Raw genomic sequence first — 19,993 nt, 5'->3', positions numbered from 1 at the left:
GTTTATAATCATGTGGAGGACTTCTGGGTGAAGTTCCCACTCTCCCGGGTGGAGGTCGTGCTGAGGAAATCTGCTTCCCAGTTGTCCACTCCCGGAATGAATACTGCTGACAGTGCTATCACATGGTTTTCCGCCCAGCGAAGAATCCTTGCAGCTTCTGCCATTGCCCTCCTGCTTCTTGTGGCACCCTGTCTGTTTACGTGGGTGACTGCCGTAATGTTGTCCGACTGGATCAACACCGGCTGACCTTGAAGCAGAGGTCTTGCTAAGCTTAGAGCATTGTAAATGGCACTTAGCTTCAGATATTTATGTGAAGTGATGTCTCCAGGCTTGACCATAAGCCCTGGATATTCCTTCCCTGTGTGACTGCTCCCCAGCCTCGCAGGCTGGCATCCGTGGTCACCAGGACCCAGTCCTGAATGCCGAATCTGCGGCCCTCTAGAAGAAGAGCACTCTGCAACCACCACAGGAGGGATACCCCTGTCCTTGGTGACAGGGTTATCCGCTGATGCATCTGAAGATGCGACCCGGACCATTTTTCCAGTAGGTCCCACTGGAAAGTCCTTGCGTGGAATCTGCCAAATGGGATTGCTTCGTAGGAAGCCACCATTTTTACACAGAACCCTTGTGCATTGATGCACTGAGACTTGGCTCGGTTTTAGGAGGTTCCTGACTAGCTCGGATAACTCCCTGGCTTTCTCCTCCGGGAGAAACACCTTCTTTCTGGACTGTGTCCAGGATCATCCCTAGGAACAGAAGACAAGTCGTCGGAACCAGCTGCGATTTTGGAATATTGAGAATCCAATCGTGCTGCCACAACACTACCTGAGATAGTGCTACACTGACCTCCAACTGTTCCCTGGATCTTACCCTTATCAGGGAATCGTCCAAGTAAAGAATAACTAAAATTCCCTTCCTTCGAAGGAATATCATCATTTCGGTCTGTACTTTAGTAAAGACCCGGGGTGCCGTGGACCATCCCTACGGCAGCGTCTGAACCGATAGTGACAGTTCTGTACCATAACCTGAGGTACCCTTGGTGAGAAGGGTACATTTTTTTGACATGAAGGTAAGCATCCTTGATGTCCCGAGACATCATGTAGTCCCCTTCTTCCAGGTTCGCAATCACTGCTCTGAGTGACTCAATCTTGAATTTGAACCTCTGTATTCAAAGATTTTAGATTTAGAATCGGTCTCACCGAGCCGTCTGGCTTCGGTACCACAATAGTGTGGAATAATACCCCGTTTCCTTTTGCAGGAGGGGTACCTTGATTATCACCTGCTGGGAATACAGCTTGTGAATGGCTTCCAAAACTGTCTCCCTGTCAGAAGGAGACGTCGGTAAAACCGACTTTTGGAAACGGCGAGGGGGAGACGTCTCGAATTCCAATTTGTACCCCTGAAATATTACCTGAAGGATCCAGGGGTCTACTTGCGAGTGAGCCCACTGCGCACTGAAATTCATTGAGAACGGGCCCCCACCGTGCCTGAGCTTGTAAAGCCCTAGCATCATACTGAGGGCTTGGCAGAGGCGGGAAAGGGTTTCTGTTCCTGGGAACTGGCTCATCTCTGTAGCCTTTTTCCTCTCCCTCTGTCACGAGCAGAAAAGAGGAACCTTTTGTCCGCTTGCCAACAAAGGACTGCGCCTGATAATACTGCGTCTTATTTTGAGAGGCGACCTGGGGTACAAACGTGGATATCCCAGCTGTTGCCGTGGCCACCAGGTCTGAAAGACCGACCCCAAATGTCCCCTTTTTTAAGGCAATACTTCCAAATGCCGTTTGGAATCCGCCTCACCTGACCACTTTACTGGTAGAATTGGACAACGCACTTATACTTGATGCCAGTCGGCAATATTCCGCTGTGCATCTCGCATATATTTTAAATGCTCTATAGGCAATAATATACTGTCCTTATCTAGGATATCAATATTTCCAGTCAGGGAATCCGACCACGCCAACCCAGCACTGCACATCCAGGCTGAGGCGATTGCTGGTCGCAGTATAACACCAGTATGTGTGTAAATACATTTTAGGATACCCTCCTGCTTTCTATCAGCAGGATCCTTAAGGGTGGCCATCTCAGGAGAGGGTAGAGCCCTTGTTCTTACAAGCGTGTGAGCGCCTTATCCCCCCCTAGGGGGTGTTTCCCAACGCACCCTAACCTCTGGCGGGAAAAGGTATACTGCCAATAACTTTTTAGAAATTATCAATTGTTATCGGGGGGAAACCCACGCATCATCATTTTATTTCTCAGATTCAGGAAAACTACAGGTAGTTTTTCCTCACCAAACATAATACCCCTTTTTGGTGGTACTCATATTATCAGAAATGTGTAAACATTTTCCCTTGCCTCAATCATGTAACGTGTGGCCCTATTGGAAATCACGGTTGTCTCTTCACCGTCGACACAGGAGTCAGTATCCGTGTCGGCGTCTGTATCTGCCATCTGAGGTAACGGGCGCTTTAGAGCCCCTGACGGCCTATGAGACGTTTGGACAGGCACAAGCTGAGTAGCCGGCTGTCTCATGTCAACCACTGTCTTTTATACAGAGCTGACACTGTCACGTAATTTTCAACAGTACATCCACTCAGGTGTCGACCCCCTAGGGGGTGACATCACTATTACAGACAATCTGCTCCGTCTCCACATCATTTTTCTCCTCATACATGTCGACACAAACGTACCGACACAGCACACACACAGGGAATGCTCTGATAGAGGACAGGACCCCACTAGCCCTTTGGGGAGACAGAGGGAGAGTTTGCCAGCACACACCAAAGCGCTATAAACTGTATAGGGACAACCTTATAATAAGTGTCTATCCCTTATAGCTGCTTATATATATTTTTAGCCAAATAAGTGCCCCCCCTCTCTGTTGTACCCTGTTTCTGTAGTGCAGTGCAGGGGAGTGTCTGGGAGCCTTCCTACCAGCGGAGCTGTGTGGGAAAATGGCGCCGTGTGCTGAGGAGATAGGCCCCACCTCCTTCTCGGCGGGCTCTTCTCCCGCTTTTATCTGGAAAACTGGCAGGGGTTAAATACATCCATATAGCCCAGGGGCTATATGTGATGTATTTTTTGCCATAGGAGGTTTTTACATTGCTGCCCAGGGCGCCCCCCCCAGCGCCCTGCACCCTCAGTGACCGGAGTGTGAAGTGTGCTGGGAGCAATGGCGCACAGCTGCAGTGCTGTGCGCTACCTTAATGAAGACAGGAACGTCTTCTGCCGCCGATTTCTGGACCTCTTCACTCTTCAGCATCTGTAAGGGGGCCGGCGGCGCGGCTCCGGGACCCATCCAGGCTGTACCTGTGATCGTCCCTCTGGAGCTTATGTCCAGTAGCCAAGAAGCCCAATCCACTCTGCACGCAGGTGAGTTCGCTTCTTCTCCCCTTAGTCCCTCGATGCAGTGAGCCTGTTGCCAGCAGGTCTCACTGAAAATAAAAAACCTATTTAAACTTTACTTCTAAGCAGCTCAGGAGAGCCACCTAGCCTGCACCCTTCTCGTTCGGGCACAAAAATCTAACTGAGGCTTGGAGGAGGGTCATGGGGGGAGGAGCCAGTGCACACCACCTGATCCTAAAGCTTTACTTTTGTGCCCTGTCTCCTGCGGAGCCGCTATTCCCCATGGTCCTTACGGAGTCCCAGCATCCACTTAGGACGTCAGAGAAAAAAAATATATATATAATATATATATATATATATATATATATATATATATATAAATAAGCAATATATGGATACCGCCTGTCACTAACGGCGACTGCAGCTAGGCGAGACTTCATCTCTATTTGTCTATAAAAGTTCCTGTACACATCATAACACCAAGGGGTAGGCTTACGGGGAAGCAGACTGTCAACAAACCATGAACGACAACCAGCTCGTTAGTAAATCTACCGTCAAGAGTCGTATTGTCAAACAGTCCAAATATTTCCACGTATTAAAGAATTGCCTTTGCACTCAGCACATATACGCGGATATTCCCACATTTATAAAGGGAAATCAACAGCGACAAAAGTGAAGCAGCACAAGACACAAAAAGGAAAACCCACCGTAGGAGTTGAAGTGCGTTCAGCTTTGCTGTTTGAGGTGCTCTGTATGTGGAAGAGGACAATGGATTCGGCTTGCCCCTTCAAAACGGCTTCTGCAGCTCTGCGGGGTAAAGAGACACAGGTCAGGTGATCGTAGTGGACAGGCAAGGTGCAAGCCCCGGTACGCAGCAAGATCTCCCCCAACTTATAAACCAGCCAATCACATAACCTGACATTTCATCCAGGACTGGATTCCTACTGAACATTCACCTGTGGAGGCTAAATGTCATCTCATTACCAACCATTTTCCCCCATCCAATGCACTGACATAAAGGAATGTAATCAACAACTCCATGTATGTTAGAATTCAATATACAAAAAAATAAGATTTTACTTACCGATAAATCTATTTCTCATAGTCCGTAGTGGATGCTGGGGACTCCGTCAGGACCATGGGGAATAGCGGCTCCGCAGGAGACAGGGCACAAAAGCAAGCTTTTAGGATCACATGGTGTGTACTGGCTCCTCCCCCTATGACCCTCCTCCAAGCCTCAGTTAGGTACTGTGCCCGGACGAGCGTACACAATAAGGAAGGATCTTGAATCCCGGGTAAGACTCATACCAGCCACACCAATCACACCGTACAACTTGTGATTTGAACCCAGTTAACAGTATGATAACAATGAAGTAGCCTCTAAAAAAGATGGCTCACAACAATAATAACCCGATTTTTTTGTAACAATAACTATGTACAAGTAATGCAGACAATCCGCACTTGGGATGGGCGCCCAGCATCCACTACGGACTATGAGAAATAGATTTATCGGTAAGTAAAATCTTATTTTCTCTAACGTCCTAGTGGATGCTGGGGACTCCGTCAGGACCATGGGGATTATACCAAAGCTCCCAAACGGGCGGGAGAGTGCGGATGACTCTGCAGCACCGAATGAGAGAACTCCAGGTCCTCCTCAGCCAGGGTATCAAATTTGTAGAATTTAGCAAACGTGTTTGCCCCTGACCAAGTAGCTGCTCGGCAAAGTTGTAAAGCCGAGACCCCTCGGGCAGCCGCCCAAGATGAGCCCACCTTCCTGTGGAATGGGCATTTACATATTTTGGCTGTGGCAGGCCTGCCACAGAATGTGCAAGCTGAATTGTACTACAAATCCAACGAGCAATAGTCTGCTTAGAAGCAGGAGCACCCAGCTTTTTGGGTGCCTACAATATAAACAGCAAGTCAGACTTTCTGACTCCAGCCGTCCTGGAATTATATATATATATATATATATTTTCAGGGCCCTGACAACGTCTAGCAACTTGGAGTCCTCCAAGTCCCTAGTAGCCGCAGGCACCACAATAGGTTGTTTCAGGTGAAATGCTGACACCACCTTAGGAAGAAACTGGGGACGAGTCCGCAGTTCTGCCCTGTCCGAATGGAAAATCAAATATGGGCTTTTGTAAGACAAAGCCGCCAATTTTGACAATCGCCTGGCCGAGGCCAGGGCCAACAGCATGGTCACTTTCTATGTGAGATATTTCAAATCCACAGATTTGAGTGGTTCAAACCAATATGATTTGAGGAATCCCAACACTACGTTGAGATCCCACGGTGCCACTGGAGGCACACAAGGGCTGTATATGCAATACTCCCTTGACAAACGTCTGGACTTCAGGAACTGAAGCCAATTCTTTTTGGAAGAAAATCTATAGGGCCGAAACTTGAACCTTAATGGACCCCAATTTGAGGCTCTCAGACACTCCTGTTTGCAGGAAGTGCAGAAATCGACCTAGTTGAAAAATTTTTCGTGGGGCCTTCCTGGCCTCACCCACGCAACATATTTTTACCACATGTGGTGATAACGTTGTGCGGTCACCTCCTTCCTGGCTTTGACCAGGGTAGGTATGACCTCTTCCGGAATGCCTTTTCCCTTAGGATCCGGCGTTCAAACCGCCATGCCGTCAAACGCAGTCGCGGTAAGTCTTGGAACAGACAAGGTCCCTGCTGGAGCAGGTCCTTTCTTAAAGGCCGATGCCACGGTTCCTCTTGGAACAGACATGGTACTTGCTGAAAGCAAATCCCTTCTTAGCTCCCGAGGCCATTAGTCCTCTGTGAGCATCTCTTGAAGTTCCGGTTACCAAGTCCCTCTTGGCCAATCCGGAGCCACGAGTATAGTTCTTACTCCTCTATGTCTTTTAATTCTCAATACCTTGGTTATGAGAAGCAGAGGAGGGAACACATACACCGACTGTTACACCCACGGTGTTACCAGGACGTCCACAGCTATCGCCTGAAGGTCTCGTGACCTGGCGCAATACCTGTCCCATTTTTTGTTCGGGCGGGACGCCATCATGTCCACCTTTGGTCTTTCCCAACGGTTCCCAATCATGCGGAAAACTTCCCGATGAAGTTCCCACTCTCCCGGGTGGAGGTCGTGCCTGCTGAGGAAGTCTGCTTCCCAGTCGTCCACTCCCGGAATGAACACTGCTGACAGTGCTATCACATGATTTTCCGCCTAGCGAAAAATCCTTGCAGTTTTGCCACTGCCCTCCTGCTTCTTGTGCCGCCCTTTCTGTTTACGTGGGCGACTGCCGTGATGTTATCCCACTGGATCAATACCGGCTGACCTTGAAGCAGAGGTCTTGCTAAGCTTAGAGCATTATAAATTTGCTCTTAGCTCCAGTATATTTATGTGGAGAGAATTCTCCAGACTTGATCACACTCCTTGTGTGACTGCTCCCCAGCCTCTCAGGCTGGCCTCCGTGGTCACGAGCATCCAATCCTGAATGCCGAATCTGCGGCCCTCTAGAAGATGAGCACTCTGTAATCACCACAGGAGAGACACCCTTGTCCTTGGATATAGGGTTATCCGCTGATGCATCTGAAGATGCGATCCGGACCATTTGTCCAGCAGATCCCACTGAAGAGTTCTTGCGTGAAATCTGCCGAATGGAAGCGCTTCGTAATAAGCCACCATTTTTTACCAGGACTCTTGTGCAATGATGCACTGACACTTTTCCTGGTTTTAGGAGGATCCCGATTAGCTCGGATAACTCCCTGGCTTTCTCCTCTGGGAGAAACACCTTTTCCTGGACTGTGTCCAAAATCATCCCTAGGACCAGCAGACGTGTCGTCGGAACAACTGCGGTTTTGGAATATTTAGAATCCACCCGTGCTGTCGTAGAACTACTTGAGATAGTGCTACTCCGACCTCCAACTGTTCTCTGGACCTTGTTCTTATCAGGAGGTCGTCCATTTTCTTTGAAGACGAATCCTCCTTTCGGTCATTACCTTGGTAAGGACCCCGGGGTGCCTTGGACAATCCAATGGCATCGTCTTGAAACTGATAGTGACAGTTCTGTACCACGAACTTGAGGTACCCTTGGTGAGAAAAGGCAAATTTTGGGACATGGAGGTAAGCATCCCTGATGTCCCGGGACACCATATAGTCCCCTTGTTCATTGCTATCACTGCTCTGAGTGACTCTATCTGGATTTGAACCCTTGTAAGTGTTCAAATTTTTCAGATTTAGAATAGGTCTCACCTAGCCTTCAGTACCACCATATAGTGTGGAGTAATACCCCTTTCCTTGTTGTCGGAGGGGTAATTTTATTATCACCTGCTGGGAATACAGCTTGTGAATTGTTTTCAATACTGCCTCCCTGTCGGAGGGAGACATTGGTACAGCAGACTACAGGAACCTGCGAGGGGGGAAACCTCTCGACATTCCAATCTGTACCCCTTGGATACTACTTGTAGGATCCAGGGGTCCTGTACGGTCCCAGCGTCATGCTGAGAACTTGGTAGAAGCGGTGGAGGGCTTCTGTTCCTGGGAATGGGCTGCCTGCTGCAGTCTTCTTCCCTTTCCTCTATCCCTGGGCAGATATGACTCTTATAGGGACGAAAGGACTGAGGCTGAAAAGACGGTGTCTTTTTCTGCAGAGATGTGACTTAGGGTAAAAAACGGTGGATTTTCCAGCAGTTGCCCTGGCCACCAGGTCCCATGGACCGACCCCAAATAACTCCTCCCCTTTATACGGCAATACATCTTTGTGCCGTTTGGAATCTGCATCACCTGACCACTGTCGTGTCCATAAACATCTTCTTGCAGATATGGACATCGCATTTACTCTTGATGCCAGAGTGCAAATATCCCTCTGCGCATCTCGCATATATAGAAATGCATCCTTTAAATGCTCTATAGTCAATAAAATACTGTCCCTGTCAAAGGTATCAATATTTTTAGTCAGGGAATCCGACCAAGCCACCTCAGCTCTGCACATCCAGGCTGAGGCGATCGCTGGTCGCAGTATAACACCAGCATGTGTGTGTATACTTTTTAGGATATTTTTCAGCCTCCTATCAGCTGGCTCCTTAAGTACGGCCCTATCCGTAGATGGTACCGCCACTTGTTCTGATAAGCGTGTGAGCGCCTTATCCACCCTGAGGGGTGTTTCCCACCGCGCCTTAACTTCTGGCGGGAAAGGGTATACCGCCAATAATTTTCTATCGGGGGAAACCCACGCATCATCACACACTTCATTTAATTTATCTGATTCAGGAAAAACTACAGGTAGTTTTTTCACCTCACACATAATACCCTTTTTTGTGGTACTTGGAGTATCAGAAATATGTAACACCTCCTTCATTGCCCTTAACGTGTGGCCCTAAAAGAAAATACGTTTGTTTCTTCACCGTCGACACTGAAATCAGTGTCCGTGTCTGGGTCTGTGTCGACCGACTGAGGTAAATGGGCATTTTACAGCCCCTGACGGTGTTTGAGACGCCTGGACAGATACTAATTTGTTCGCCGGCCCTCTCATGTCGTCAACCGGCTTGCAGCGTGTTGACATTGTCACGTAATTTCCATAAATAAGCCATCCATTCCGGTGTCGACTCCCTAGAGAGTGACATCACCATTACAGGCAATTTGCTCCGCCTCCTCACCAATATTTTCCTCATACATGTCGACACACACGTACCGACATACAGCACACACATAGGGAATGCTCTGATAGAGGACAGGACCCACTAGCCCTTTGGGGAGACAGAGGGAGAGTTTGCCAGCACACACCAAAAGCGCTATAAATGTATATAAACAACCCTAGAAGGTGTTGTTTACTATATATGCGCTCTTAATATATAAATATCGCCAATTTATGCCCCCCTTCTCTTTGTTACCCTGTTTCTGTAGTGCAGTGCAGGGGAGAGTCCTGGGAGCCTTCCTCACCAGCGGAGCTGAGTAGGAAAATGGCGCTGAGTGCTGAGGAGAATAAGCTCCGCCCCTTTTCCGGCGGGCTTCTTCTCCCGGTTTTTAATAAACTGGCCTGGGTTAAAATACATACATATAGCCCTAATGGCTATATGTGATGTATTTATTTTGCCACTAAAGGTAATTATATTGCTGCCCAGGGCGCCCCCAGCAGCGCCCTGCACCCTCCGTGACTGAGTCAGTGAGCCGTGTGACAACAATGGCGCACAGCTGCAGTGCTGTGCGCTACCTTCATGAAGACTGTGGAGTCTTCTGCCGCCTGTTTTCCGGACCTCCGTTCTGTCTCTTCAGCGTTTGTAAGGGGGATCGGCGGCGCGGCTCCGGGACGAACCCCAGGCTGACCTGTGTTCCGACTCCCTCTGGAGCTAAGTGTCCAGTAGCCTAAGACTCCAATCCATCCTGCACGCAGGTGAGTTGGAAATCTCTCCCCTAAGTCCCTCGATGCAGTGATCCTGTTGCCAGCAGGAATCACTGAGATTGAAACCTAAAAAAAAACTTTTCTAAACAGCTCTTTAGGAGAGCCACCTAGATTGCACCCTCTCGGACGGGCACAAAAACCTAACTGAGGCTTGGAGGAGGGTCATAGGGGGAGGAGCCAGTACACACCATGTGATCCTAAAAGCTTGCTTTTGTGCCCTGTCTCCTGCGGAGCCGCTATTCCCCATGGTCCTGACGGAGTCCCCAGCATCCACTAGGACGTTAGAGAAAAACTGCTATACATTTGAAATTTATACGATTGTTACTTTTGGCGGTAGCAAAATAAAAAAATAAAAAAAGTGAAGGTTTTCTAGCCCATCTACTTGTGAGCTGGACATACCAGTTGACACTTCAGTAGAAAGAGCGAACGCTCCCATCTCTTCCTCACTAAAGCAAAACCTTCCGTTATGGGAAGAGCGTTGTAGCTCTGTCGGACGGCTGGCCCTTAGCGCTGCCTACTAGCTGCGGAAAATGTTAATAAAATGCTTGCAGATAACCTTATCAGCTAGAGAATAACAGTACGAGGAACCGCGCGCAGACATCTCAGTTAAAGTGCACTGGGCCAGCAGCGGGGAGATGGTGAGTTTTACAGGAGTATTACGTGCCCGTGTAATAAAAGAGTAACAATTACTCTCCGCTCATCACACGTCTCAGTGTTAGCCAGATCTAGCATGACGCAGCTAACGGTACAGGAATCAAGGTGCAGACATGACGGGTGCTGGAACAGGTAGAAGATGCTCTCTGTCCAGTGTGCTGTTCGGTCACCTTGCTGTGTGTGAACATTTGGAACCCTCATACAAGTGAAGAGAGCGGGAGAGGTAAGCAGTATTGATCTGTGAGGGGTGCCGGAGAAGTTTCAGGCAAGTGGGGCTAGCGCAACAAGGCCCCTTGCGGGCTCGGTGGCCCGCTGCGCTTACCACAGGTTCTATTCCCACTCTATGAGTGTTGTGGACACCCACGAGTGGGAATAGACCCTGTGAGTCGGCATTCCGTATGCCGGCATTTTGAGCGCTCGAGATTCGGCGTCAGCATGGTGACCGCCGGGATCCTGAGCGCCGGTCACTTGATCGCATCCCGACTGAATAAGGTCATGTATAGCCCTAGTTAGGGACAGTGGCAGCACTACAACAAAGCTGCCTCCTACAGTCAGAACGTCCTACAAGAGCAGAACATAATATATCGGCAAGTTATGGTATACAATGCACACATGTTCCATTTACTTATTTAAAGCATAAAAAAGTATCTTAAGAATGATTTATGGCCCCCATACATCATCAGTGTCCTGATCCCTCCAACGGCTGAAATGACAAATTGGACATTTTCAACATGTCTAATTTCCCCGATACCCTCACGGTTCACTGGCTATCGATCGGCAGACCGGGGCCGCTGATGTTAGGGGGTCGTAAGCCACAAGTATCAATGGCTGCCATTTGTTCATACATTTATTTTCTAGCCAAAGCGGTTCTGTCTGCGGCAGACACATTTCATGTTTTCATTAACACACAACAAGTCTGCAGCCAATCTACATGATGGAGAACACAGACGCATACTGCGCACTGGCGGTTAAAAAGCCATTTAGATCGGCACAATATGCAAACCGGTCTCTGTGACCTGTTCTAAGGCATTATAGAGTCAGGCTCTAGCTACAGCACGCACAAAACCTTCTCGCATTAACAGTGCATTTGAAGTGTGTCCATTCAGGTGCTGCAGAGACTTGCGCTGTGTTTTAGTGACCACTAACGCCTCTTAGCGTGGTCGACAACGCTGAAAGAGATGTGAAGGAGATTCCGATCACCGGGGTCCTAAGCCGGTTTGACTTGGGGTTCATCGATCTCTCTCCATGCTGTACTTACACTGCAGCGTGAAACTATACAGGCATGAGCAAAAGGCAAGCAATTTTAAGAACCGTTTCCCAACCCACGTCACCGCCGCGTCTGAAGAGAATACATACACGGCCGGACACTCACTTATTGGCCATCTCAGTAGAAAAGACATAGACCACTTTGGTCGGCGTTTTCCTTCCAGGTGCGGAATCCAGCATGGTCGGCCCAAGGGAAGGAGTGGAAGACCTGGGAACGGAGGTATTGGAGGGCGGCATAGGGTGGGGGGCGTGGCATTCCAAGGGCATCGCTGGATCTGTAGTGTTGCTGTCTGAGGGTAGGAAGAAAAGGAAGTTAGGAGTTTGGTACAGGAATCCAAGTTCTCAACTTCAGTGCAATATAAGAGATCAACAGGTTCCTACACTTAGGGGTCTATTTACTAAGCCTTATATGGAGATAAAGTATCAGCCAATCAGCACCAGCCTGTGACATGGAAGTTAGACAGTGATTGGATGGTACTTTATCTCCGTCCACTTTATCTCCATCCAAGGCTTAGTAAATAGAGCCCTTGATTCCATACACTGTCTGCCTAAACATGAAGACCTGACCCTACGTCACATTGAGGTCACTGGATCCTAATGAGGTCATAAGACGCACATAGAGGAATATGGTTTCAGCACACAGAACGGCAATACTTACAACCCAAGCCGGTTTCCACAAAGTAGCCAGCAATAAGCACTGGAAGCATGCAGTATACAGCAGAGGTCCTATATTCGGCTGGTCGATGAGACCGACGTAAAAGCTGCTACTCTGCAGTAATGCACTGCGTATCTCGGTGATATATAATGTTTATTATGGATGCTCCCGAGCATGAACTACTTACAGTCACTCATGAATTACTTCCATGTGATAGGTGCGTTCCTTGTATTTCTGATGTTTAGTAATTATGTGGATTCTAGATTTGCATTTAGATACTTATTAAGTGTTTGACCAGGAGAGTACAGCTGTTTCTTATTGGTCAGCACACTTGTCTCTGCATTATTTGTAACCAGTACTCATCCAGGAGAGCCACGTCGCAGCCAATCAGCTGTGATCCTGGGTGACTGACTGTTTAAAACAGATGCTGTATTTACACAGACGGCAAGGGAGGTTATACTACTGAACACCCTAACAGAGGTCGCCATGGCAAAGGAAGGTTGGAATGTGCAACGGAATTGACAGCGTAACTACTGAAATAATCCTATAAGTCACTATTACGTTTCCCAACTGCAGGTGGGTACAAAGTATCTGTGTGCGGATTCTGTGAGCAGGGATAGGATGGGGGCTGTGCAATAAGGTTGGGACAACTTGTATGCGGCCAATCTGCGCTGGACCAGGCTGAAGGGAATTCGCCCCATCAGGACGACTGTCCGTCGCTTTAGTGTGCAGCCGGTTTTACTGTAACAGTACCATATAAATAACCATCTGCCAGCTCTCACCACCACCGCCTACTATGGCATTACAGTAACGCGTATATTATAGTGTGCTGCAAAACTAATATAAACGAAAGCATAAGGCAGCCTGATCCAGGGAACACGGAGAGAGCTGCCCTGACCCCCTGTCAGGCAATTGGCTTACGGTCAGGACTTTGCCGTCTGCAGCAATAATCAGGTACCTCTGGCTGATGTGTACCGCTAACAAGACACTCCAGAAAGATAAAACAGGCTGGCAGAGTGCTCTGGGTTTCTGTAAGACTGACTAGTACTTTCATGCGTTTGCCCTGTCGCCACTATAGGATGAACTGTAACGGTGATGCTGCTATTCTATAAATCCACATTACGCTGGACCCCAAGAGGTAACACGAGGGCTTGCAGGGCGAGATCACTGCTGGAATTCCCTCGCCGAACGCCGGCTGCCAGGTCTACATCATGTAAGCGACTGCCGTCACGGCCATTGCCGCGTCATCACCAGACACTTGCCGACCTTCCCTTACAGTTATTTTCAAGTAATTATCAAAATGTCATATAAAATCTGCAGCGCTCTCCTGAGTTCAGCAACGCAAAGTGTGAGCGATATAACACGGCGCTCCTAAAGCGCGGCAGCTAAGCAGTTACTTTTATACCACATTTTATGCACATTCTGCACGAGAGTGGCTTTTTAACAGGACGCAGCCATTCAATGAGTGAGTTATCCATACAAGTGATGTAAGCCCCAGAACACTGTAGGACCGCTGAGGGTCAGGAACATCAGACTGCCACCGCCACAAAACCCATCACCTCTCGTCGGTCTCACATGGACCAGCCGCTTACCTTTAATTTCAGAGTCTGTAGTGGGGGTTCCTGGATCTCTCTGGTCAAACGATTCAGCAGAAATACTCCTTTCCCTTTTGCCTTTCCCTTTGGCTCCGTTGCCAGCCCCATTCTTAAGCCCCGCGCTGCCCCCGGGACCTTGCAGTGGTTTGGGGGTGTGGTTGCCACTCTTTGGGTCACAAGGAGACGGCTGGGACTGACTTGCGGAGCTTCCCTGTTTCCCCTGGCTGGAGAACTTCGCATCCAGCTGGGGGTTGCCAGAAGGAGACATGACGGAAGGAGGGTGTACCATAACCTCTGGCTTCGCTTTTGGGCTGCTGCAAGTGTGTAAAGAAAAAAGAATTATGCAATGTCCGGGGGCATGAGTATAATAAATTGATTACACACAAAAAAAAAAAAAAAAAACACTGTATTCACAATGGCTATAAAAAAATAAAATAAAAAAAAAAAGATGCAAAACTTTTTGCCAATTACCTACAGCTAAAACAAATCTATGTATCCAGTAGCGATGTTGGAAAATGCAGAGTGTAGGGATTCTTTTGTATTTAAACCAACAACATGTGACGTCGGCAGTGCGTAGCCCATGAAGTACGTCACGCGTTGTGCGCTGGCTTGGTGGGTGTATAAGGTGTGTGATAAGCCGTCTGCTCACATATCACTCGTTGCTGTCATGGGTAAAAGGGACGATTTATCAGAGTTGCAGGAAGGGATGATTAATCAGCTATTGGGCCAACGGTGGCGGTATGTCTGACACAGCGCAGTGTGTAACCTGTTCACGTGCTGCTGCGGTGAAGGTTTATTGTGACTGGATAAATGGCCCCAATGCAAATATCCGACGTTGGAAACTGCGGAGCATTACGTGCCATTGATACACAAGGTGAACAATGGCTACAAAGATGAGTGAGGGCTAGCCGGCAACTCACCGTCAAAATGAACCTGGGGGCTACCAGACGTGTTATTAAAATGACAGTTCAGCCGGTCGAGCTGCTGTCCGTGCTGCACACAGCGATTACAGACTATGAGCTGGCGGCCATAATAATGTGACTCTACCGTACATAATTTAGGGGCCCAAAGAGGTACTTTGGGGCAGATTTTATTAAGCCTGGTGAAGTGATATAAAGTGGAAGGTGATTTCTCAGCTTCTTAGTTATATGGTAACAGGAACCTGGAGACGGATAACCCGATTCTCAGACAAGTCACTGAAAAGTTTAAGTAACATTTAGCTAACCGTGTCAGAGAAACACGAGGTGTGAATGTAGACTAGACACAAGCAGCCGTGGAAGAGGGACGCATTCCGCCACCTACTAAACAGTGTAATAATGGCAATGCAGGGGGCAGTGGGGAGAACGCCTGCAGTAAAATAAATAAAAATCTAAATTAAGGGGGGAACGCAATTCAGAAACCCACACTCAATCCACATCACGTACCCAATACCTGTATATCCCGTGTAGCGTGACCCAATGGACCGCCGCGTGTGAGCACAGCGTAGCCTTGCCGTTACATTGGATTCACACTGTGGTATATTATTCTATGCAGCCAACCTGCGTCCCTGATCACATGAGAAGCTAATAGACCAGGTCTGTCAATACAGATGTCTGTTTCTATGTACACGAGAAGAGTTCTGTACACAGTAAACAGCGAGATCAGCCGGCACGTCCGTACAGCTGCTGAGCACCGGGGGCACAGCCAGGACCCTAACCAGCGGCGCTAAATTACACGCCACCAATACCAGGGGTGATCTGCGGGCAATACATTCTCTATACGATAATGGTCTTCTCACAGACACAACAGGGAGCAATCTGCTCACAGATTGAAGTAGCAACCCCAGCGCCCATACGACGAATGCCAAGTCAAACATATAATACCCGATACTGTCTAGGGAAGCCTTGCGGTGCTCCTGGTGTTGTGAAACTACAAGCCCCAGCATGCTTTGTCATCCGATAGCTGGGACGTAGTGTCACAACACCTGGAAAGGCCGAGGGTTATCCAAGCCTGGACAAATCCCTCCAGTCTCAGCATTGAGTGGGGCGTGTGTGTGTGTGTGTGTGTGTGTGTGTGTGTGTGTGTGTGTGTGTGTGTGTGTGTGTGTAAATGTCCATGCTATAGATAGTTATTTATTCTCAGCAACAGCATACATAATTATTGCAGAGAATAAGGGGTATATTCAAATTGAAGTCGAAAACTGCCGTCTGTCGAAAAGACGGCAGTTTTCGACTTTTTAAGGTGGAATCCTGATTCGACCTATTCAATGGGGTCGATTCAATTCGGCAACTTATAAATAGCTCCGGGAATTAGCTCCCGACGCTATTCAATTCAGCTCCAGGTAAGTCGGTGATGGCCCGTTCTCGCCGACTAAACAGGTTGTTTTGTCGGGAGAACGGGCATTCTCCGACTTAACTCCCCGGCGCGAGGCTGATTCCCGACAGAATCAGCCTCACGCAGCACTTTTGTCGGGTTTCTTCTCTCATCCCCCAGGGATGAGAGAAGAATTCCCGACAATTGCGGGTAACTAGCAGCTGAATTGAATAGCGTCGGGAGCTAATTCCCAGCGCTATTCATAAATTGCCGAATTGAATCGACCCCAATATATCCCTAAATTTTTCGACAAGTCGATGAATTCGACTTGTTGAAAAGCACGTGGATCGGCGGAATAGCTGCCGAGCCACGTGCTTGTGTCGAAAACGGGGCCAAAACTGAAAGGTTTTGGCCCCCTTTTCAACCATCTCAGTCCGACATCAAAAGGATGTCGGACTAAGATGCGGACTCAGAGGAGAAGGGGGCGAGCTGCAGGGAGACAGCCGGCGGGCATACAGGGAGATCAGCGCTACAGTAGCGCTGCAGCAGGATGTCACTCAGCCGTCCGACCTCACAGCAGCTTCCACTCGGCTCCAGCACGCTTGCTGGAGCTGGGTGGACACTGCCGTGAGGTCGGGCAGCTGAGTGACATCCTGCTGCAGCGCTACTGTAGAGCTGATCTCCCTGTATGCCCGCCGGCTGTCTCCCGCGGCTCGCCCCCTTCTCCTCCTCTGAGTCCCATCTCAATTCGACTTGAAAAAGTCGAATTAAGATGGGATTGAATAGGGGTTGTCTGATCCATTCCGACAAATACATGTCGGAATGGATTTGACTTTAATTGAATATACCCTAAATAACTATAGCATGGACATTTCCACACACACACACACACATTTTATATTGGTCCAATTTGCATTGTAAAAATGCCCCGCTTAATACGGTCACTTTAAGCAGCAGGGAGAACCGGAGCAGGGGGTCACACCTACCTCTGTGTGTTTCCTGATGGGGAGTTTCGCACTTTGGGGTTACTGGAATGCATTGACAGAGATCCCGCGCTCACAGTCACAGACGCGTTGGGGCTTGCAGAGTTCTTTGGAGGGCTGGGGGTCTTCACAGGAGCTTTCTGCGGGGCGCTTTTGTCAGCGTTGTCCTTTTGCTCGGCCTTCTCCTTTTTGTTTCGCTCTCTCTGTTTGAAGTGGGTTCTCCCCTCCTGCAATTCCAGCATTCTTCGGACATGTGGCTCTCGCTGCAGAGGGAAATGCTGTACATCGCCAGGGCACACTGCGAAGCCGAGCGGGCAAAAAACACAACAATTAAAGTATCAGCTCCTGGTCGGACAAAGCCAACGCAGCACGAGCAGATTTAACCCTGTTGCCGTTAATGGCTTAAACAAGTGTTGCGGTAAACTTGCTTTATTGACTCTTCAGTGTTTAATATAAACCTCATCCAATGTCACACGTCCGGCAGTCTTGGTTAATTTGTAACAGACTGTACACTGCAGAGTAATTGCAGCACCGTTGCCAGTCACACAAGTTTTCCAGCATGTGCGAATCCCCTATCCCATTGGTAAAACCTGTTTCACACAAAACAATAAGCAAGTTCTTCCAAAGCCTGAATGTTCTGGAACTAAGTGTGCGTTCTACAGCCCGTCCTCTGCTACACAACGCTGGCCGCTGACTATTATTTTCTTCCTAATCACAAATATAATGAAAACTAAACTGGAAAACAATAACACAGACACTGGGGTCTTCCGTCTGATTCCAACTGGTTCCCTATCTGTGTGGAGTTTGTATGTACTCCATAATGTGTGCGTGGATTTCCTCCGGTTTCTACCCAAACCTTGTAACAGTAAGCAGCCTCTAATGGGTGCGTATTAGACTGTAAGCTCTAGTGATGGAAATGATTAAACATTCTCTGTAAGGGGCACATGTGCTAAAGCCTCGGAGAGTAATAAAACAGAGAGAGATAAAGTAAGAGCCAATCGGGTAACTCCCATGCTACAAGTTGTGTTTGAAAAAAAAAAAATGACAGTTCGGAGCTGGTTAGATTATCTCCGTCCACTTTATCTCTCCCCAAGGCTTTGTCACATAGACCTCATTACCGCTCTCCATCTGCCCCTTAGTCACTAATATGCTTCTAAAAGCCAAATAATTGCAGCACAGGCAATCACTAGTCCGCCCGGCCCGTCCGATACACATGCAGCACTTCTATCGGTAACGTTATGTTCCAAGGAGAACACTCTAATAATAGCACTCTGTATGTATGTATTATAGGATTATCATTGTGTGACATCTTACATATTTGGGAAGGGCCACCTCTACCTCTGGTGTTATGTCATTTTCTTATATCGTTGTCCCTTGAGGCAATGAGCAGCATAACCTGTAGATGCTTTACATACAAAGCATATTAGAATAGTGCATATACATAGGTGTGCATTATATATATATATATATAAAATATATATATATATATATATATATATATATATATATATATATATATATATATATATATATATATATATACACACACACACACAATAGAGTGCCGTACCTCCCATCCTTTATTATATATATATATATATATATATTTATATATTTATTTTTTTATTTTTTATTAACAAACAGCTTCTCATATATCGCAATATATCGCAGCAAAGTCCATTGCTAGATATATAGATAGATATATATAGATATATATAGATAGATATAGATATATAGATATATAGATATATATATATATATATATATATATAGATATATAAATATAGATATATATATAGATATACATATATATACAGGTCCTTCGGCAGCACTCCCAATCTCAGTAGACAGCTGTCCGGTGCCCTCCTAGTCCCGTATGGCAGCGGGACAACAATAATGTGCAGACGGCGGCACTCCGGTAATACAACAAATGCAAAGACAGGTGTTTCATTACACCTGTCTTTGCATTTGTTGTATTACCGGAGTGCCGCCGTCTGCACATTATATACATATATATATATATATATATATATATATATATATATATATCTAGCAATGGAATTTGCTGCGATATATGAGAAGCTGTTTGTTAATAAAAAATAAAAAAATAAATATATATATATATATATATATATATATATATATAAAGGATGGGAGGTACGGCACTCCACGCGGCTTGAATAATTCACTCTTACAACAGCTTCAAGCTGTTGTAAGAGTGAATTATTCAAGCCGCGTGGAGTGCCTTACCTCCCATCCTATATATATATATATATATATATATATATATATATATTTATTTATTTTTTATTAACAAACAGCTTCTCATATCGCAGCAAATTCCATTGCTAGATATATATAGATATATATAAATATATATATATATATACATACACATATACATATATACACACACAACCAATTACATCCCCACTGTACACTCCACACATATCCCAATATATTTTCTCCTTCAGCAGTTTCCCTTCCTCCTGACCACAGGCCAACATCACTATGGGGTCGATTCAATTCTCCGACAGTTGAATAGCGCCGGGAATTAGCTTCCGCCGCTATTCAATGCAGCTCATGTTAAGTCGGCGAATGCACGTTCTCCCGGACTTAACAGGTTGATTTGTCGGGAGAACGGGCATTCTCCGACTTAACTCCCCGGCGCAATGCTGATTCCCGACAGAATCAGCCTTGCGGCGGCCGTGAGGCTGCACTTCTGTCGGATTTCCTCTCTCATCCCCCGGGGGTGAGAGAAGAATTCCCAACAATTGAGGGTCACTTGGCACTGTATTGAATAGCACCGGGAGCTAATTCCCGGCACTATTCAAT

General features: G+C 47.3%; 1 protein-coding gene across 7 annotated transcripts in view; it reads right to left on the bottom strand.

Moving 5' to 3' along the window:
• Positions 1-19,993, bottom strand: part of BCL9 (BCL9 transcription coactivator) — a 511,737-nt gene that overhangs the window by 31,536 nt on the left and 460,208 nt on the right. For all 7 annotated transcript variants that reach the window (XM_063956693.1, XM_063956695.1, XM_063956698.1 and 4 more), the window contains 4 exons: positions 17,162-17,456; positions 13,881-14,197; positions 11,740-11,923; positions 4,050-4,149 (listed from right to left, as the gene is read on the bottom strand). In XM_063956693.1, the coding sequence (XP_063812763.1) occupies positions 4,050-4,149; positions 11,740-11,923; positions 13,881-14,197; positions 17,162-17,400 (840 nt within the window). In that variant the 5' untranslated portion in view covers positions 17,401-17,456. The remainder of the gene's footprint in view (positions 1-4,049; positions 4,150-11,739; positions 11,924-13,880; positions 14,198-17,161; positions 17,457-19,993) is intronic.

This window comes from Pseudophryne corroboree, chromosome 2 (assembly GCF_028390025.1).
Source record: "Pseudophryne corroboree isolate aPseCor3 chromosome 2, aPseCor3.hap2, whole genome shotgun sequence".
NCBI lineage: Eukaryota > Metazoa > Chordata > Amphibia > Anura > Myobatrachidae > Pseudophryne > Pseudophryne corroboree.
Note: the sequence above shows the minus strand (reverse complement) of the source record. Positions and strands in the feature narration are given on the sequence as shown.